This window comes from Cydia splendana, chromosome 16, assembly GCF_910591565.1.
Source record: "Cydia splendana chromosome 16, ilCydSple1.2, whole genome shotgun sequence".
NCBI classification, from domain to species: Eukaryota; Metazoa; Arthropoda; class Insecta; order Lepidoptera; family Tortricidae; genus Cydia; species Cydia splendana.
This window is the reverse complement of record NC_085975.1, coordinates 10,454,515-10,469,156: the sequence shown is the minus strand read 5'-3', so window position 1 is coordinate 10,469,156 and position 14,642 is coordinate 10,454,515. Positions and strand designations below refer to the sequence as shown.

At 37.0% G+C, this 14,642-nt stretch overlaps 3 protein-coding genes across 3 annotated transcripts; 1 reads left to right on the top strand and 2 right to left on the bottom strand.

Moving 5' to 3' along the window:
• Positions 1-1,280: 1,280 nt before the first annotated feature.
• LOC134798254 (Golgi pH regulator) lies at positions 1,281-7,491 on the bottom strand. Its single transcript, XM_063770646.1, has 9 exons — positions 7,345-7,491; positions 7,004-7,167; positions 6,614-6,720; positions 6,143-6,246; positions 5,689-5,810; positions 4,620-4,843; positions 2,962-3,143; positions 2,492-2,677; positions 1,281-1,651 (listed from the first exon to the last, which is right to left on the bottom strand). Exons 1-9 carry the CDS (start codon positions 7,384-7,386, stop codon positions 1,391-1,393), a joined length of 1,392 nt encoding a protein of 463 aa, XP_063626716.1. The 5' UTR covers positions 7,387-7,491; the 3' UTR covers positions 1,281-1,390.
• A 392-nt stretch (positions 7,492-7,883) lies between these two features.
• LOC134798238 (TM2 domain-containing protein almondex) lies at positions 7,884-9,670 on the top strand. The gene is made up of 4 exons (XM_063770613.1): positions 7,884-8,070; positions 8,160-8,389; positions 8,985-9,106; positions 9,297-9,670. Exons 1-4 carry the CDS (start codon positions 7,977-7,979, stop codon positions 9,574-9,576), a joined length of 726 nt encoding a protein of 241 aa, XP_063626683.1. The 5' UTR covers positions 7,884-7,976; the 3' UTR covers positions 9,577-9,670.
• A 3,075-nt stretch (positions 9,671-12,745) lies between these two features.
• Positions 12,746-14,642, bottom strand: LOC134798237 (ATP-dependent DNA helicase 2 subunit 1). The gene has a single exon (XM_063770612.1). The coding sequence runs from the start codon at positions 14,574-14,576 to the stop codon at positions 12,807-12,809; it is 1,770 nt and encodes a 589-aa protein (XP_063626682.1). The 5' UTR covers positions 14,577-14,642; the 3' UTR covers positions 12,746-12,806.

Sequence of the window (14,642 nt, the reverse complement as noted above, 5' to 3'; positions counted from 1 at the left end):
ACTTAAGATATGGTGAGCTACTTAAATTGTTAGGTTGGCTAGCATGGTTTTCACAGCAAGTGAATTAAATAGGTACTAAATTACTTGATGGGCAAATGCAAGAGTATTTTAAATAATCCACTCATAACATGAGTGATATTGTTTTACATACTACATTAGCATGTTATAGTTAATTATATTAAAAGGATTTAATAAAAGACATGGCTCCATGATACGTCGTGTATTTCACGCAGAACAAAACTCTTAGAAGAATTATTTATACAACATAAATTAAATGACTTATCACTTATCAGACTCATATGTACAGTATTAATTTAAGTTTTAAGTATCTTGTACTAACAAAAGTAATTCTAGTGTTTTTCTACTATAACGACACTAGGTCACTAGACATCACGCGGTCAACATGTAAAGGCCCAGTACACAGTGGCGATTCCTTTGTAGTGTCAAAAAAACTGTCAACTTCCCGATTGCGCATCACGATAGACAACTGATGGCACCATCCTTGACCACTGTGTACTGGCCTTTAAGTTTATATTCGCACTGTAGCAGCGTGTAACACTGGGGTTTATGCATCACATATTACAGACTCACACTATTCTTTTATAAAATCAAATGAAAGTGCTCAATTGTAGCGTTCGTAAATGTGTTGACTAGGAAGATACGTCGAACCAACGGTAATAAAAGTTAAACTGCAAGTTACCCAGCACTTTTCTGATGATAATGCGGCAATCTCTTATCAATATATGATTTTATGGGAACACTTAGAAAAATTAGCTTAACAAAAACAATCAATCTTATCTGCTATATGGTTGCTTTTGCATCTGAGAAGTGAAATTACCCTTTACCAGGCTGACAGTTTAAAAATGACAATCGAATGTCAGTTTTACTGATCGAAATTAGAACACATGTTTGAAGTGCCGTATGTGGGAAATATATCAAATATATATCCCTTCGCCTGGTAAAGAGTTAAGGTAAAAAATTATGAGTAACAGTATGGTTTGATTTTTAGCCTATTTTCTATTGTATATGTACAAGAAACTTACTTAAATTATTAACCAGACTTCAGTTCAGTGGCTTCTCAAACTATCTACATAGTCAGTGTCGGTATCATTTACTTCCCTTACAGTCAAAATGGGGCATTATCTATGAAAAGGGACCTTATTGTCGACGGCGCTTACGCCGCACAGCGTCGCGTGGCAATGTATTTATATCGCATCGTTAATAATGGCGTAAGCGCCATCGACAATAAGGTCCCTTTTCATAGATAATGCCCCAAATAATCTCCACATAACGCTAACAGCCCATGCCCTGAAATTTCTAAGCGCATAAGTAAAACATTTGCTTCTGACTTACAAATAAGTAACATAGGCAACTTAACCTACCACCCAAGCTAGCTGACAGAAGGCTGCTTATGTGCTAAATACAACGTGAATATACTAGTAAGAGCGCTAACTAAGAAAATTACGTCAAACCATCTATGATAGAAATTAAACTGCAGGTCACCTAACACTTGAGTGATGATGATGCGGTATTCTGGCGGCATGTTCATTCGCATTAGTAGGACTGATGAACAGAAGTACATGCCCATAATCTGAGCTAGTATTAGCACGATGATATTGGATGACTTCGATGATGATATCGCGTAGAAGAACTGGAAGAGAAATAGATTTTGGTTAACATTAACATATGATTTTTAGCAGGGCCGGATTTCCGCCTTGACCCACAAGGCCCGGGCCTAGGGGCCCAGGCAACCTAGTAACGGTTTTGAGAGAAGGGGACCCCCTAAATTCGTAGTACTATACCATGTTTCTAGGAGCCCTAGGTGTTTAAATCCGGGCGTGATTATTAGTGTTTTTAAGAGGAACATTGAGAGGAATCCGAAACTTTAGATAAAGGAAAACAGTTTTTCTTATTTTTTGCAACAAAAATGGTATTTTTTTTTTGATGCGCTACCAGCCCCAAACCACGGATCACCAGGTTTTTCTTACTCATGTGGTCCAACAGCTAACAAGTAGGTACAGTCGCCATCAGATATATCGGAGCGGCCAAGGTGCTCACAAGTATATGAACACGCCTCTATTGTAAAGGCGCTAGAGTGCGTGTTTAAATATTTGTGAGCACCTCGGCCGCTCCGATATATCTGATGGCGACTGTACAGATGTGCAAGATGCGAAGTTTCCAAAAAGTCAAAAATACTCTCAAAATATGTATTTTAAATTCAATTTAAGTTTCGTTCCTCATTAAAAAAGTCACAGTTTTGGAAAATATCCTTCGGCACTACAGTACTATCAAGTCTCGCATACCTTAGTGAGAGTGAGCAATAGGCCGCGTATGCTGGTGAGCACGATACAGCCGACGAGGATGAAGGACACGTGCTGGGACCAGAAGGCCACGTCGATGCTGAGGCCCAGCTAATGGACGACCAGCTCCAGCCCGCGGGTCACCGGGTTTTTCTTACCCTCGCGGTCGAATACTGTCGAGCATACCATACCTTAGTGAGAGTGAGCAGCAGGCCGCGTATGCTGGTGAGCACGATACAGCCGACGAGGATGAAGGACACGTGTTGGGACCAGAACGCCACGTCGATGCTGAGGCCGAGCCAATGGACGACCAGCTCTAGGCCTCGGGTCACTGGGTCTTTCTTGCCCACACGGTCGAACACTATGTTTATTGTTGACTGAAACAAATGTTAAGTGTGTTAAATGTTTAATGGACATAAAAGTGTCAGAAATTACCCAAAACTGAACCCTATCACTTTAGATTTTAGAATATAGTTCAAAATCATTGTGGGAAATATATTCCCTATGCCGGCTGCACTTGTAGATGTAGATATTTATCGCTGATCGCTAGCAGATGGCGAACGACCAGTACAGTTAAAAAAAAACCCTCCAGCGAACAATAAATTAGCCTATCCCTCCTCGTCACAGGAAAGAAGAGCTACTTATTAAAATAAATACTTACAATGAATATCTTCCAAATGCAGTAAAGCGAGAAGAAGTAACCGAGACAGTTAAAGTACTTCCCCTGGAAGGTTTTGGACCAGTCAGCCTTCTCTCGCGCCGTTCTGGCATCGTGGGCTTCTAGAAACAACTGCCGACTTAGCTCTTCGAGCGCGGAGATCTCTTGGCGGAGTTGGGTAATGTCTGAAATAAAAACAAATTATAAACTGAAATACATGTCATATACTAAGAAAAACCATCTGCTGCACCTGCCGCGATAGCAGAGGACGCTGGTTCGATTCCAGCCTGGGGCACTAGAGGCCATGGTCACTTCTTCTTCCTCGCGTTATCCCGGCATTTTGCCACGGCTCATGGGAGCCTGGGGTCCGCTTGACAACTAAACCCAAGAATTGACGTAGGCACTAGTTTTTACGAAAGTGACTGCCATCTGACCTTCCAACCCAGAGGGGAAACTAGGCCTTATTGGGATTAGTCCGATTTCCTCACGATGTTTTCCTTCACCGAAAAGCAACTGGTAAATATCAAATGATATTTCGTACATAAGTTCCGAAAAACTCATTGGTACGAGCCGGGGTTTGAACCCGCGACCTCCGGATTGAAAGTCGCACGCTCTTACTGCTAGGCCACCAGCGCTTCGCAATAATTTAATTAGTTCTAATACTTCTAATAGTATCAAAACAAATGTCTTCAAAATAGTTCTAAGTTTTAACCCGGGCGTTTAGGATGAGAGGCTGTACGTTTGTGTTAGGGCACAGAATAATTAATAGTACTACCGTACAGAAAGGAAACTTCCGACAAAAACGAAGTTTGACAGCGGTTCAGAGTCGAATCATGCTGTCCCTTTCTAATATATAGCACTATCCCTTTCGGCTATTTAGGGTTGTCAAAAATCAAGTGATTATCTTATCTGTGGTCGTGCACGCAAAAGGAAGTCAAGTGGTGCCAACCCTAATAATTGCTCGGAGCAATGCTGAGCCGAGCGGAGCCGAGTTTGAGTTCGAGCCGAAGTCAGGAGTTTCGCACCCCGGGTTAGGGCTTATTTAGACGGTGCACGAGTGCGAGTTTCATTACATTGCGGTATTTGATCGATCGGCTGAATTGGATGAAAGCTCAATCCGAAATCGAACTAAACTCGCATGCGAGTTCGCGCGTCGTCTAAATGAGCCCTTACTCAAATAGTCTTATTATTAGTTATTTCCAAAAGGTATCGACCGATTTAGTTAGAATGTTCTGTAAAGGATTAGACCCCAGCATGCCATGGCATGTGGAGTTTCATAGGTTTTGAACCTTATCACAAAGTCATAAGAGCTCAAAATAAGTACTCCGATATTTAATTACCGCGATGTAATTTCAAGTTTACTTTAACCTTTTGGACGCCAATGACCGATATATCCGCACCGCAGGTTCTATGCCAAAAACTGATTTATCGGTCACAGACCACAGAGCAATATTTAGATCTACGTGCATATGCATAAAGTTCAATTTCAATTTTGACACTTTGGTGACGTGGCGTCCAAGTGTCAGCTTTTGTGCTTGACACGGCGTCGAAAAGGTTAAATATGTGCACAAAACGCGAGAATTTAAAGTGTTATATAAGTACACCGAATCTCATTCACACTTGAAAAGAGAAAATTCTATGTAAAAGCATTAGACACTTACTCTCTGAGCTATGACTAAGCGGGTTGGCGATGTTGCCAACACTTGACAAAATATTCGTCCAAAACCCCTTGTTTTTATTTCCTTGGTCCAACAACCCATATTGCTGTCTCCCTCCAACGTTGTTAGCTTCTGCTAGTGCTATCCTTTTCTTTTTCACCAATATCATGTCCATTGTTTGAAGTAATTTCTTCTCTATTGATAGGACATCGGCTTGGGTTACAGGCCTGTACAAAAAATAATTAAACAAAAATCAACCTTATTTTAAATCTTGAAAATTTATTTAGTACGGGTTAGCACATTGTTACTGGTGAATTCTCAATGCAACTTGAGACTCCGGTGCCGTTAAAAAGATGTAATCGTCTTTCGGTAGATGTCGCTATACGCCAGCCCAAAGACGTGTATACATAAGGGAAGGAATGGAAAGATTCGCAAGATTCTGGTAGGCTTCCGTAGCTCAATTGGCAGAGCTAACGCACGGATTGCGGAGGAAGCGGGTTCAAGTCCTGCCGGAAACGTAATTTTTCCATTTTTTCCTTTAATATAAAATTTGGAATATCGCTCGCAGACGTCTCTGCATGTTTAAAAATTGATTTAAAAATCAACCTTGTTTTATTACTAGTACGATTTTACTTAATTAGTGAGTTTGGTTGTCACCTGACGAGATAGCGAAAGACGGAAAGTGCACGTCTCAGAGGCTACGACATTGCGCCGCGATGGCTATATTTGCCGCAAAACTAAGTGGCGAGTCAGGTCATAATGCCATCTCTTTCACTATTGGTTTTAAAAATCAGTAACTATTATTTATGAAAGCAAAAGCATGTAAATAATCGTATATGATTCATAATTGTGACATATTTGCTGTGACTTATTTTTCAAAAGTGTTTTTCAATTAAAAGACATGTCAAGAATAGTGGCGATGCATAGGATAAATAACGTCAAAGCCGAGCTTTTAGTGATTCAAGTGGCTTAAGTAAGTGTGTATAAAAAGTGAGAATTGTCAGAAACTTTTTTTTTGCCAACCAACCAACTGCACAAAAGTGCGTTAAATGTTTTTGCAACAAGAACATACCTTATAAATATAGCCATAGAGGTGTATGGATAGTTAACAGCACCGAACCCAGAGAGGAGAGCCATCACAGTCACTCCAATGACGCCTATTCGTGACACACCTTGCTCTATCGAAAATATACCCTGTAATATAACAATACAAATTATTACCTATGGATACAATATAGACTAAGACAAATTCATGCTTCAAATTTAACCATGTAGATGGTTCTGTATGACTTCATGTATTATGTGGTCACTTTATTTGTCAAAAGCGCCATCTACTTCAGCTGTCAAACTCGGTAACACATTTTTTCCTAGACTCTTCATATAATGAATAAACCTTTTACACATGCCAACCAAAATTAAACCTTGGCTCAGTGATAAAAGAACTATATTAAAACTATATTATTTCTAATTTAGCATCTTGCTTTCAACTATATGGTGTCATGGTGCTAGGAGTAAAAAGGTCTTACCTGTTTTGGACTCAATATAGGGAATGGGTCACCTATTTTCCAGAAGAAATATAGATAGATGAACCACACAAATACTGTTAGTGGCCTTATCATGTTCTGGGACACTGAAACATAAACAAATAATGTTTATTATATAAGAAAAACGAGACCAACTTAGGACTACATACATTCAAACAAATAAACATATTTCCCAAATTGGTTCAGAAATGATGGAGTTCTGAGGTAACATACATACAAAAAAAAAACGGTAAAATTGATAACCTCCTCCTTTTTTTGAAGTTGGTTAAAAAGAGAAAACAATTATAGTTTAATTATCAAAGAAAAATATGTGAAATAAATAACTGACTGGAAATTGAACACTTATTTTCTACACTTTTTAAACAGCCTTATATTTTTAACATTTTATACTGGAATTTTATACAAATAATGTACCAATATTAATAAATCTAGACATTATTGAGAGTGATTTACCAAATCTGATGTTGCTAATACAGAAGTATGCAATGTAAAATGGTAGCAGGGCAATCACCATGAACAGTAAGGAGTACAGTCCTAGGTTCCAGTGAAAGTAGCGGGAACTGAAAACAGAATTACAATAGTTATTAAGTATGCACTGAAGCAAGTCGTCCAGAATGTACCTTCTGTATATACCATTACATCTTGTTACCAAGAGTAAAAAAAAATTTGAACCAAGGTGTACCAAGGTTAAAATTTCGTGTAAGAACTTGTTTAGGACTAGCACTACTAGCAGCTAGAGTTTAAAAAACGGAATAAATAATTCTGAATGGTACAGACAGATGACAAATGGTTGTAAAATTCGAGATCTAAACAACTAGAATTGGTAAATATTGATTTGTTTACCTTGAGTCCAAGTATCCTATGATCTCAAATATAATTAATTCAAACATAGTGCAGCTCAATGCGAAGGTCACTGAAAAAATTAACTGCACCAGCGTGTGATGAACTTCATAGTCGCGAAACAATTGTTTCACGAAGAATATCCAACCGCCGACGAAGAACACCGTCTGGAAAACAAACCACTAAACCTTAATAAAAGTAAATAATCGATTACATGATATGTCAGGAATTAACTGCACTACGTATTAAGAATAAACTTCCGTAATTCCACGTATAAATGAAGAAGTAAGCGTAAAAGTAGAAGAAATACGGATACACAAATGTACATTTTTACAAAGTTATACCTGGGAAATCAGGATTATTAAAGTATCTTCGAAGAAAGTCATCTTTCTGCTAAATGTCGGACCTTATCAATGTAAAGCTTATGTTTTTTGTATGATAATTCATGCAATATTTATACAGATTGCATTGCAACCGCTACCCGCTTGCATTGAATCGCATTGAATCAAAGTGGAAGGCTTATGTCTTATGTCACTGTCAGATCTGACGTTGACGTACAACCAACAATCATTTGATGAAGTGTTATTTTTTCAGCAGGTTTTACAACGGCTTAAACAGCTTTTCTACGTTCCATAATACGCTCCTTTTCCCGTAAACATCACCGCCTGAGAACGAATATTTCTTATCGGCACTAATAACATAAAGACGTCGAATTAGTAAAATGAATCCTAACTAGTAATTTACTCATATTTTTAAATATAAGTTTGAAAAAGTTAAATTAATTATTTATCACAAAACATGGTGAAATATTTATTGCGTCTATTGAATCAAATACCCAAAAAAAAGTAAAAAAAAGAATTGTCAAAATTTTGGCATTTGAGTTTACTTGACTCTATCTATTGTTGTTGCATTATATTTTTGCCATTTGTAGGTCGATTTTTATCGTATATAATAAATAAAATGTAAGGAGATCAAAATGCCGCGATTAGCACCTATGAGGATTAGTGTTAGGGATTGTTTAATTTTGGTTTTATTAGTCATTTTTAACACAATACATATTACTGATATGGGTAAGTTTCGTAACTAGTTAATTTTGTTTATTGTAATTAGATTTATGTACTAGTTGTCATTAATATATTGTAATATATATACATTTCAGCAAACAGTAATAATATGGAACGATCAAGCAAAGAAAGTAAATTGAAGGATACCAATGATAAGGGAGTGAGCTTCAGTGAAAATGAAGAGTACTTAAAAAGTTGCTCAGGTAATACGTCCGATTGTTCGACGCTGCAGTACCCTTGCATAGAGTGCCACCGGAACAACGACTGTCGATATGGCAGTGTGGATAATTACACATGTGAAGTCAAGCCCAAAGTATCTTGTAATGTAAGTTTTATCTAGTATTTATGTGCACATTTAATATGATTGGTGATTGTTTAAGTACGAAGTTATAGTTATGGTAATTTGTTGTCAAATAAACACATTTATATAATTAAATCATATTTAACATCTGACTGAGAGATAAAACACAAAAAAAAAACTTTTTAATCACATCAATCTTTGTCAACTTAAACAGCTATTTAAAGCACTAGTAGGTATATGTTATGGTTTTAAGATCGCATGTTGTTTACTCTTAAAAGTGTGTGTTACGCTCAATGACCTTTTATTTATGTAGACGTGTGACGTCCATAGTTGACAAAATTAAAATTTGATCCAACGATTTTGACAACTTGACAGGTTCGCGTCACCCATACGACTAACTAAATATAGGTTCCGGAACCTATATTTAATAGCTCACGATCGTGCGCCTGGTACCATATCTACCTCATTTTACATACTACTACATCTATGGTTACGCTACATTAATATTTAGATATAAAGGCAAACCAATGAAAAATTGTTTTTACTATTTATGAAATTAGATTATACATACACACTTGACTTTTTGCGTAGCTTTTTTCACCTGTGCTTATAATTGCAGGGTCCAAAACAATTCAACAGGACTGCAATGTGTCGCTATTGCTACCAAACTGACAAATGGGAGCATCGCTGTGAACAGAAAGCCAACTGCAACTCCCTTGCCTCTCCTCTCAAGTTTTATGCGTAAGTATCAACAACACCCCTCGTTTTCCCCACTCGACCGAAGGGAGGCCTTTGCCCAGCAGTGAAGACCAAAGTAGGCCAGAAAAAAAATCAACAACACCTTGGTCTTGATTGTTTTTTTTTTTTCATAAAAATAAATTAAAACTCTGAAACAGATCTAGATAGATTCACTTTACCTTTTATATTTCAGGACCAATTGCACAGTCTCTGATGATGTAATCTGCCTTGGAAAAAGGAGATTTTTAAAAAAGATTCGCTGTTCATGGACTGGAGGCACTCGCTGGGGTACAGCCCTTATTCTAGCTTTGACTCTTGGAGGGTTTGGAGCTGATCGGTTCTATCTCGGGCACTGGCAGGAGGGTATAGGGAAATTGTTCAGCTTTGGAGGCCTTGGAGTTTGGACTCTGGTTGATGCATTGCTTATCGGCATTCACCACTTAGGGCCAGCTGATGGCTCTGTGTATATTTAGTCTTTTAAGTATGAATACGTTAGTAAGAGTATCTGTGAAATTGTGTTTAGGGTGTCTGAAATAATAATGTTATTTATTAAATAGTTAAGTCTACTATCTTTGTATCTTTTTTTTGTCCTGTTATGTAAGTTTAGCTTACATAGGTGAAAAACTATGATACTTCTACTCAATTTCTTGTTGATCTCAATTCAACATCAGTCTATTATGATGCTAGTATTGTGACAAGGTAAAATGATTGCATATAATAAAGGGCCAGCCTATAATTTGTGGCATTATCACACTAGCTACCATTTAACTTAGGCAGTTGGTAAAAGTTATGGTCAGCTACAGACTGCTTGAAAGCCTGGCTGCATGAGCTGATTTTTATTATTTTAAGTAAGTAGTTTTATTTTAGTTTCTTAACTCTTACTTCTTCTAGAAAATCATTACACAACTTGCCTAAGATAAGTTCATAAAAATCTGAAAGCAGGTATATAGATATATATATATGTCGCAGGGAAATGATCAAAACAGAGATTTGATCAAATCTCTAAGGGATATGATCAAATCACGCAGGATGTTAAAATGGCGAATCCATATCATCATTTCCCTAGAAAAATGTAGTCATTTGACCAAATCGCTGACTCTGTTTAGTGAAAAGACGAAATCGGCCAAGAAACGCGAAACACTTTTTCATTTCACTAGATTTGTTTAGGAATTTGACAAAATCCCTAACCACGACAGTAAGGGGCTGTCCATAAATTACGTCATCGATTTTTGGCGATTTTTGACCCCCCCCCTATAATCATCCAAAAATCATGCACCAAATGACCCCATTTCCTCCTACTTCATGCTACCGTCATCCGATGTCCAGACCCCCCCCCCCCCCTAATTTGAAATGACGTAATTTATGAATAGCCCCTAAGTTGACGAAACGAACTCAAAAAGTCAACTAGTTTTATCATTTCGCTAAACAGGTTTAGTGAAATGATAAAAGTCTCAACTGGAAGATGGTATATGGTGATTTGATTAAATCTCTGAACGGTTTAATGAGATGACGAAAGCCAGTACGTAATACAACAGTTTACTCTACAGTTAAGCGATTTGATCAAATCTCTGACTAGATTAAGTTATATGTAGCATTAGAATATATACGTATAGAATAGTATTAATAAGTAAAGCTAAAAATAACAGTTATGTCTTGTAGGCCGGTCCCGTAACGGCAAATATTGTCTGGCCATAAAAGTGCACTTTGTTATTATTGCAATGCATACCTAAGCTCCGACCGCTACGCGCGGCCTTTGTATTCGTTAAGACGAAACAGGAGCTGATTTTTAAATATTTTAGGTAAATATACCCGTCTCGCTAACGGAAGCGGCACCTAAAAGTAGTGCGATAAGGACAAGGCGAAAAATCCTGCGTAAAAATCTCTAAAATCGAGGTTTCGTACTCCTCTGTTTCCTCCTCCAAAACTTAACCAATCGTAACCAAATTTGGAAATCTAAATGATTATGAAATTATCTGTGTCGGACCGTTTTGCTTTTTTGGCTAATTGATATCAGTTTTGAATGCCACGCCTCTCATTGCGGCATAGTCAATTAGGCAATTTTGGCCATTTTTGAAGGGCTCTAGCGCCTTAAAAAACAAAAATACCAAAAAAGGCAAAACGGTCCGACACAGATATTGACAATATTAATCTGTGTTGAAAAAATCATTGCTCTAGATTCAAAAACCACGGAGGAAAACGAGGAGTACGTTTGTATGGAGAAATGACCACTCCCGTTGGCTCTTAAGTTCCTGTAACGTTAGGTAAGGTTTACTCGGCTAATTCCGAATGTCGAAAACTGTCGGATAATTCCGAAATTCAGATGAAAATCACCCTTAATTCCATCATAATAAAAGTCTCTTTTCGGAATTATCCGACAGTTTTCGACATTCGGAATTAGCCGAGTAAACCTTATTGTATTAGTTTATTAGGGTCTATTATCCTTGTACTTTATACATTTCAAACCGATTTATTAAATAGAAATTGTGTTTAAAAATACCTGCTGTCTATGTTTTTCTAATAATTATCTGGTGCTTTATTTCGTGCACGGTGTGAAATAATTAATTTGAAGTAGAGGAAAGTACTCAATTAAAATTACGTTTACGCACTTGTAGCTTCATTCTTCATTACCGTCAAAACTGGCAACTTTACCATCAGAAGGTAACTTTACCATAGATATAGTCTATTGTAGTAAAAAAGTACGGTATAATTAAAAAGATAATCCCTCTCAATAATTAATAATTATGTTTCAGTTTACAACCACCTATACTTGTATTTGATTAAAATAGCTGGTTTAATAAACAACTTTGATACCTACTATTGACATTTTATTTTACCATTTCACTTAATCTAGTCAGATATTTGATCAAATCGCTTAACTGTAGAGTAAACTGTTGTATTCTGTCTGTACTTGCTTGCGTCATCTCACTAAACCGTTCAGAGATTTAATCAAATCACCATAACTATACCATCTTCCAGTTGAGACTTTATCATTTCACTAAACCTGTTTAGCGAAATGATAAAACTGGTTGACTTTTTGAGTTCGTTTCGTCAACTTACTGTCGTGGTTAGGGATTTTGTCAAATTCCTAAACAAATCTAGTGAAATGAAAAAGCGTTTCGCGTTTATTGGCCGATTTTGTCTTTTCACTAAACAGAGTCAGTGATTTGGTCAAATGACTGAATTGTTCTAGGGAAATGATGATATGGATTCGCCATTTTAACATCCTGCGTGATTTGATCATATCCCTTAGAGATTTGATCAAATCTCTGTTTTGATCATTTCCCTGCGACATATATATTTATATATATTGTATTATATGTACACATATGTATATTAGTATTTTATGTATGTATAAGTAAGTATATTATAGCAGTATGTATATTTGAAGTAGTATGTTGTTCAACATAAAATTTATGCCTAATATTAAATTTTTCGTACTTTTAATTTTTCTTGCACCTATTACTACTTGTTCTCTGTTTGGCCCGAGGGTTAACTGGTAGAGAATGCCTTCTGGCATTAGGTTCGCCTTTTGTACAATTTTTACTGTGCAATAAAGTTTAAATAAATAATAAGTGGTAAACCTATAAATTATTGTATCAAAAATAAGAATGTAAATAACAATTCTCTAAATATTAAACTAGCTTGCATAATTGTACAGTTTTATTACAAGATAATTTTGATCAACAAAACAAACTCTTAATAATCAATCATCAGAATAAAACTGATATACTAAATCAACAAGCTCAGTTTTCTTCATACCAGTTATGGATAGTGTATTTTTAGACTTCAATAATTCCCTTAATTCTTTAACTGTATAGTCCTGCACTTCTTTATTCCTTAACCGATGGTTCAATATGGCTTCTGCATCCATGCCCTCCAATCTTGCTTTCTTGGCTGCAGGTCCAGAGCTAGACGGCCCATATCTTTTATTTGCCTGAGGGTCAAATGGCCCAAAGATTTCTTCAAATAAGTCAGCTTTAACATCCTCAAATACCTTTGGCTTGGGCTTTGTTGTATCTTCAAATGGTTCAACAGCATCCTCTTCCAGAGCAACAGCTTCCACAGCTCTCATTAAAGCCTGTGTTTTCGGATTTTCAAACATTTTGGGATGGTAGTCACACTTTACTGTATTTAATACATCCTTCATAAAAGACTTGTCAACTCTGGATACTTTGCGATCTTCATCATCATTAATGATTGGTACTTCTCTTACATTTTCCATGAATGGGAGCTGAATGACATCAAAGCCCATTTCAACATCATTCCCTAAGGGATTTGAACATGGGGACAGTGCTACAATCTTTGGCTTAGAATTGACTCTGGTGCACAGAACACAAATAGCCACCATGGACATCTCTAAGCATGCTTGGTGAAGAGCTTTAAATGCTACTGTGGAGCCTTCTATAATACTTTCATTGGGGAAAAGGAATTGACAAGGCTTTAAAAACCACTTCTCTTTGCAAAGCACATGTGATGGTTTGAACCCCAGTAGTTTCATCATAGGTGGGCCAAATGGATTTTTTAATGACTTCATCTCATTGTCAGTAAATTCTACTCTCTCTCCTCCATATTCCTGATAATACAGTAATTCTGATTTTAACAATGGAGTTTGAACAGTTCCATCATCATCAACATCCATGGCTTCACTGTTATCTGGTCTTTGAGTAACTTTTACAGTCTTTGTGACACTTGTTAATATAGCATTGTCTGCCCTGTGCAAAGCTGTAGTTTTTTGGTACTGATGAGTTTTACTGAGGTTATAGACTCCTACTCCAATTGAGAGCCCATCACCAACTTCAAAGCTGAGCTTAGCAACAGCAAGATGCCTGTCGGTTTGTTGATACATTAATTGCTCAACTTCTTTACATTCCCAAACAATTTTCGGAATAATAACACCTTTCCCTTTACTTGCTTCAAATAAGAAGTTTTCATAGAATTTGTCTATTTTATATTCGAGTTGGGAGATATTCACAAACTTTACTTCAATATTAGAATCTACTAAGTCATTCACTCTTTTGATAGTGGGTTTCTGATCAGAAGCTATGGGGGGTTCATGAAGTCTTGACAGAATTAATACTGTGCGCGAAGAAAGCAGTTTCTTACAGTTTGCAAACATTTTGCTGCAGTGCCATAATACATCCGACATTTTAAATTCCTTTGCCTGCTTTAAAGTTTTAATTTCCAAACTACGGAGTTTCTTGAAGTCTTCCAGCGAAGGAGTGTTCAATGGGCAAACGTCAACGACACTTTTTATTCCAAAAGCGGAGGAGTTCGAATCTTCTGTGCCGTACAGACAAACACCTATATGGTTCGAGTTTGCTAATCTCAGATTTTGTCGGATCAGCAAACAAGTTGCTGCATGAGCGGCTTTTGCTGTGCCGTATTTGGAAGGATCGTAGATATTGATGAGCACTATGCAACCAGGCACACCTCGCCACGATGGTACATTATCCGTTTCTTCATCAGAATCCATTGTTTGAGTTTAGAATAAAGTTTAACGAGTCTTAGAATCTTACCGATTACTATATTGCGCCACAGA

Excerpts from the sequence above, each read along its gene's own strand:
- LOC134798254 (XM_063770646.1), bottom strand. The coding sequence starts at position 7,386 with ATGACTTTCTTCGAAGATACTTTAATAATCCTGATTTCCCAG. Across the intron at positions 4,844-5,688 it reads TCTATGGCTATATTTATAAG|GCCTGTAACCCAAGCCGATG; the intron begins GTATGTTCTTGT and ends TTTTTTGTACAG. Across the intron at positions 1,652-2,491 it reads TGCTGCTCACTCTCACTAAG|TTCTTCTACGCGATATCATC; the intron begins GTATGGTATGCT and ends TTTCTCTTCCAG.
- LOC134798238 (XM_063770613.1), top strand. The coding sequence starts at position 7,977 with ATGCCGCGATTAGCACCTATGAGGATTAGTGTTAGGGATTGTTTAATT. Across the intron at positions 8,071-8,159 it reads AATACATATTACTGATATGG|CAAACAGTAATAATATGGAA; the intron begins GTAAGTTTCGTA and ends TATACATTTCAG. Across the intron at positions 9,107-9,296 it reads TCTCCTCTCAAGTTTTATGC|GACCAATTGCACAGTCTCTG; the intron begins GTAAGTATCAAC and ends TTTATATTTCAG.
- LOC134798237 (XM_063770612.1), bottom strand. The coding sequence starts at position 14,576 with ATGGATTCTGATGAAGAAACGGATAATGTACCATCGTGGCGAGGTGTG.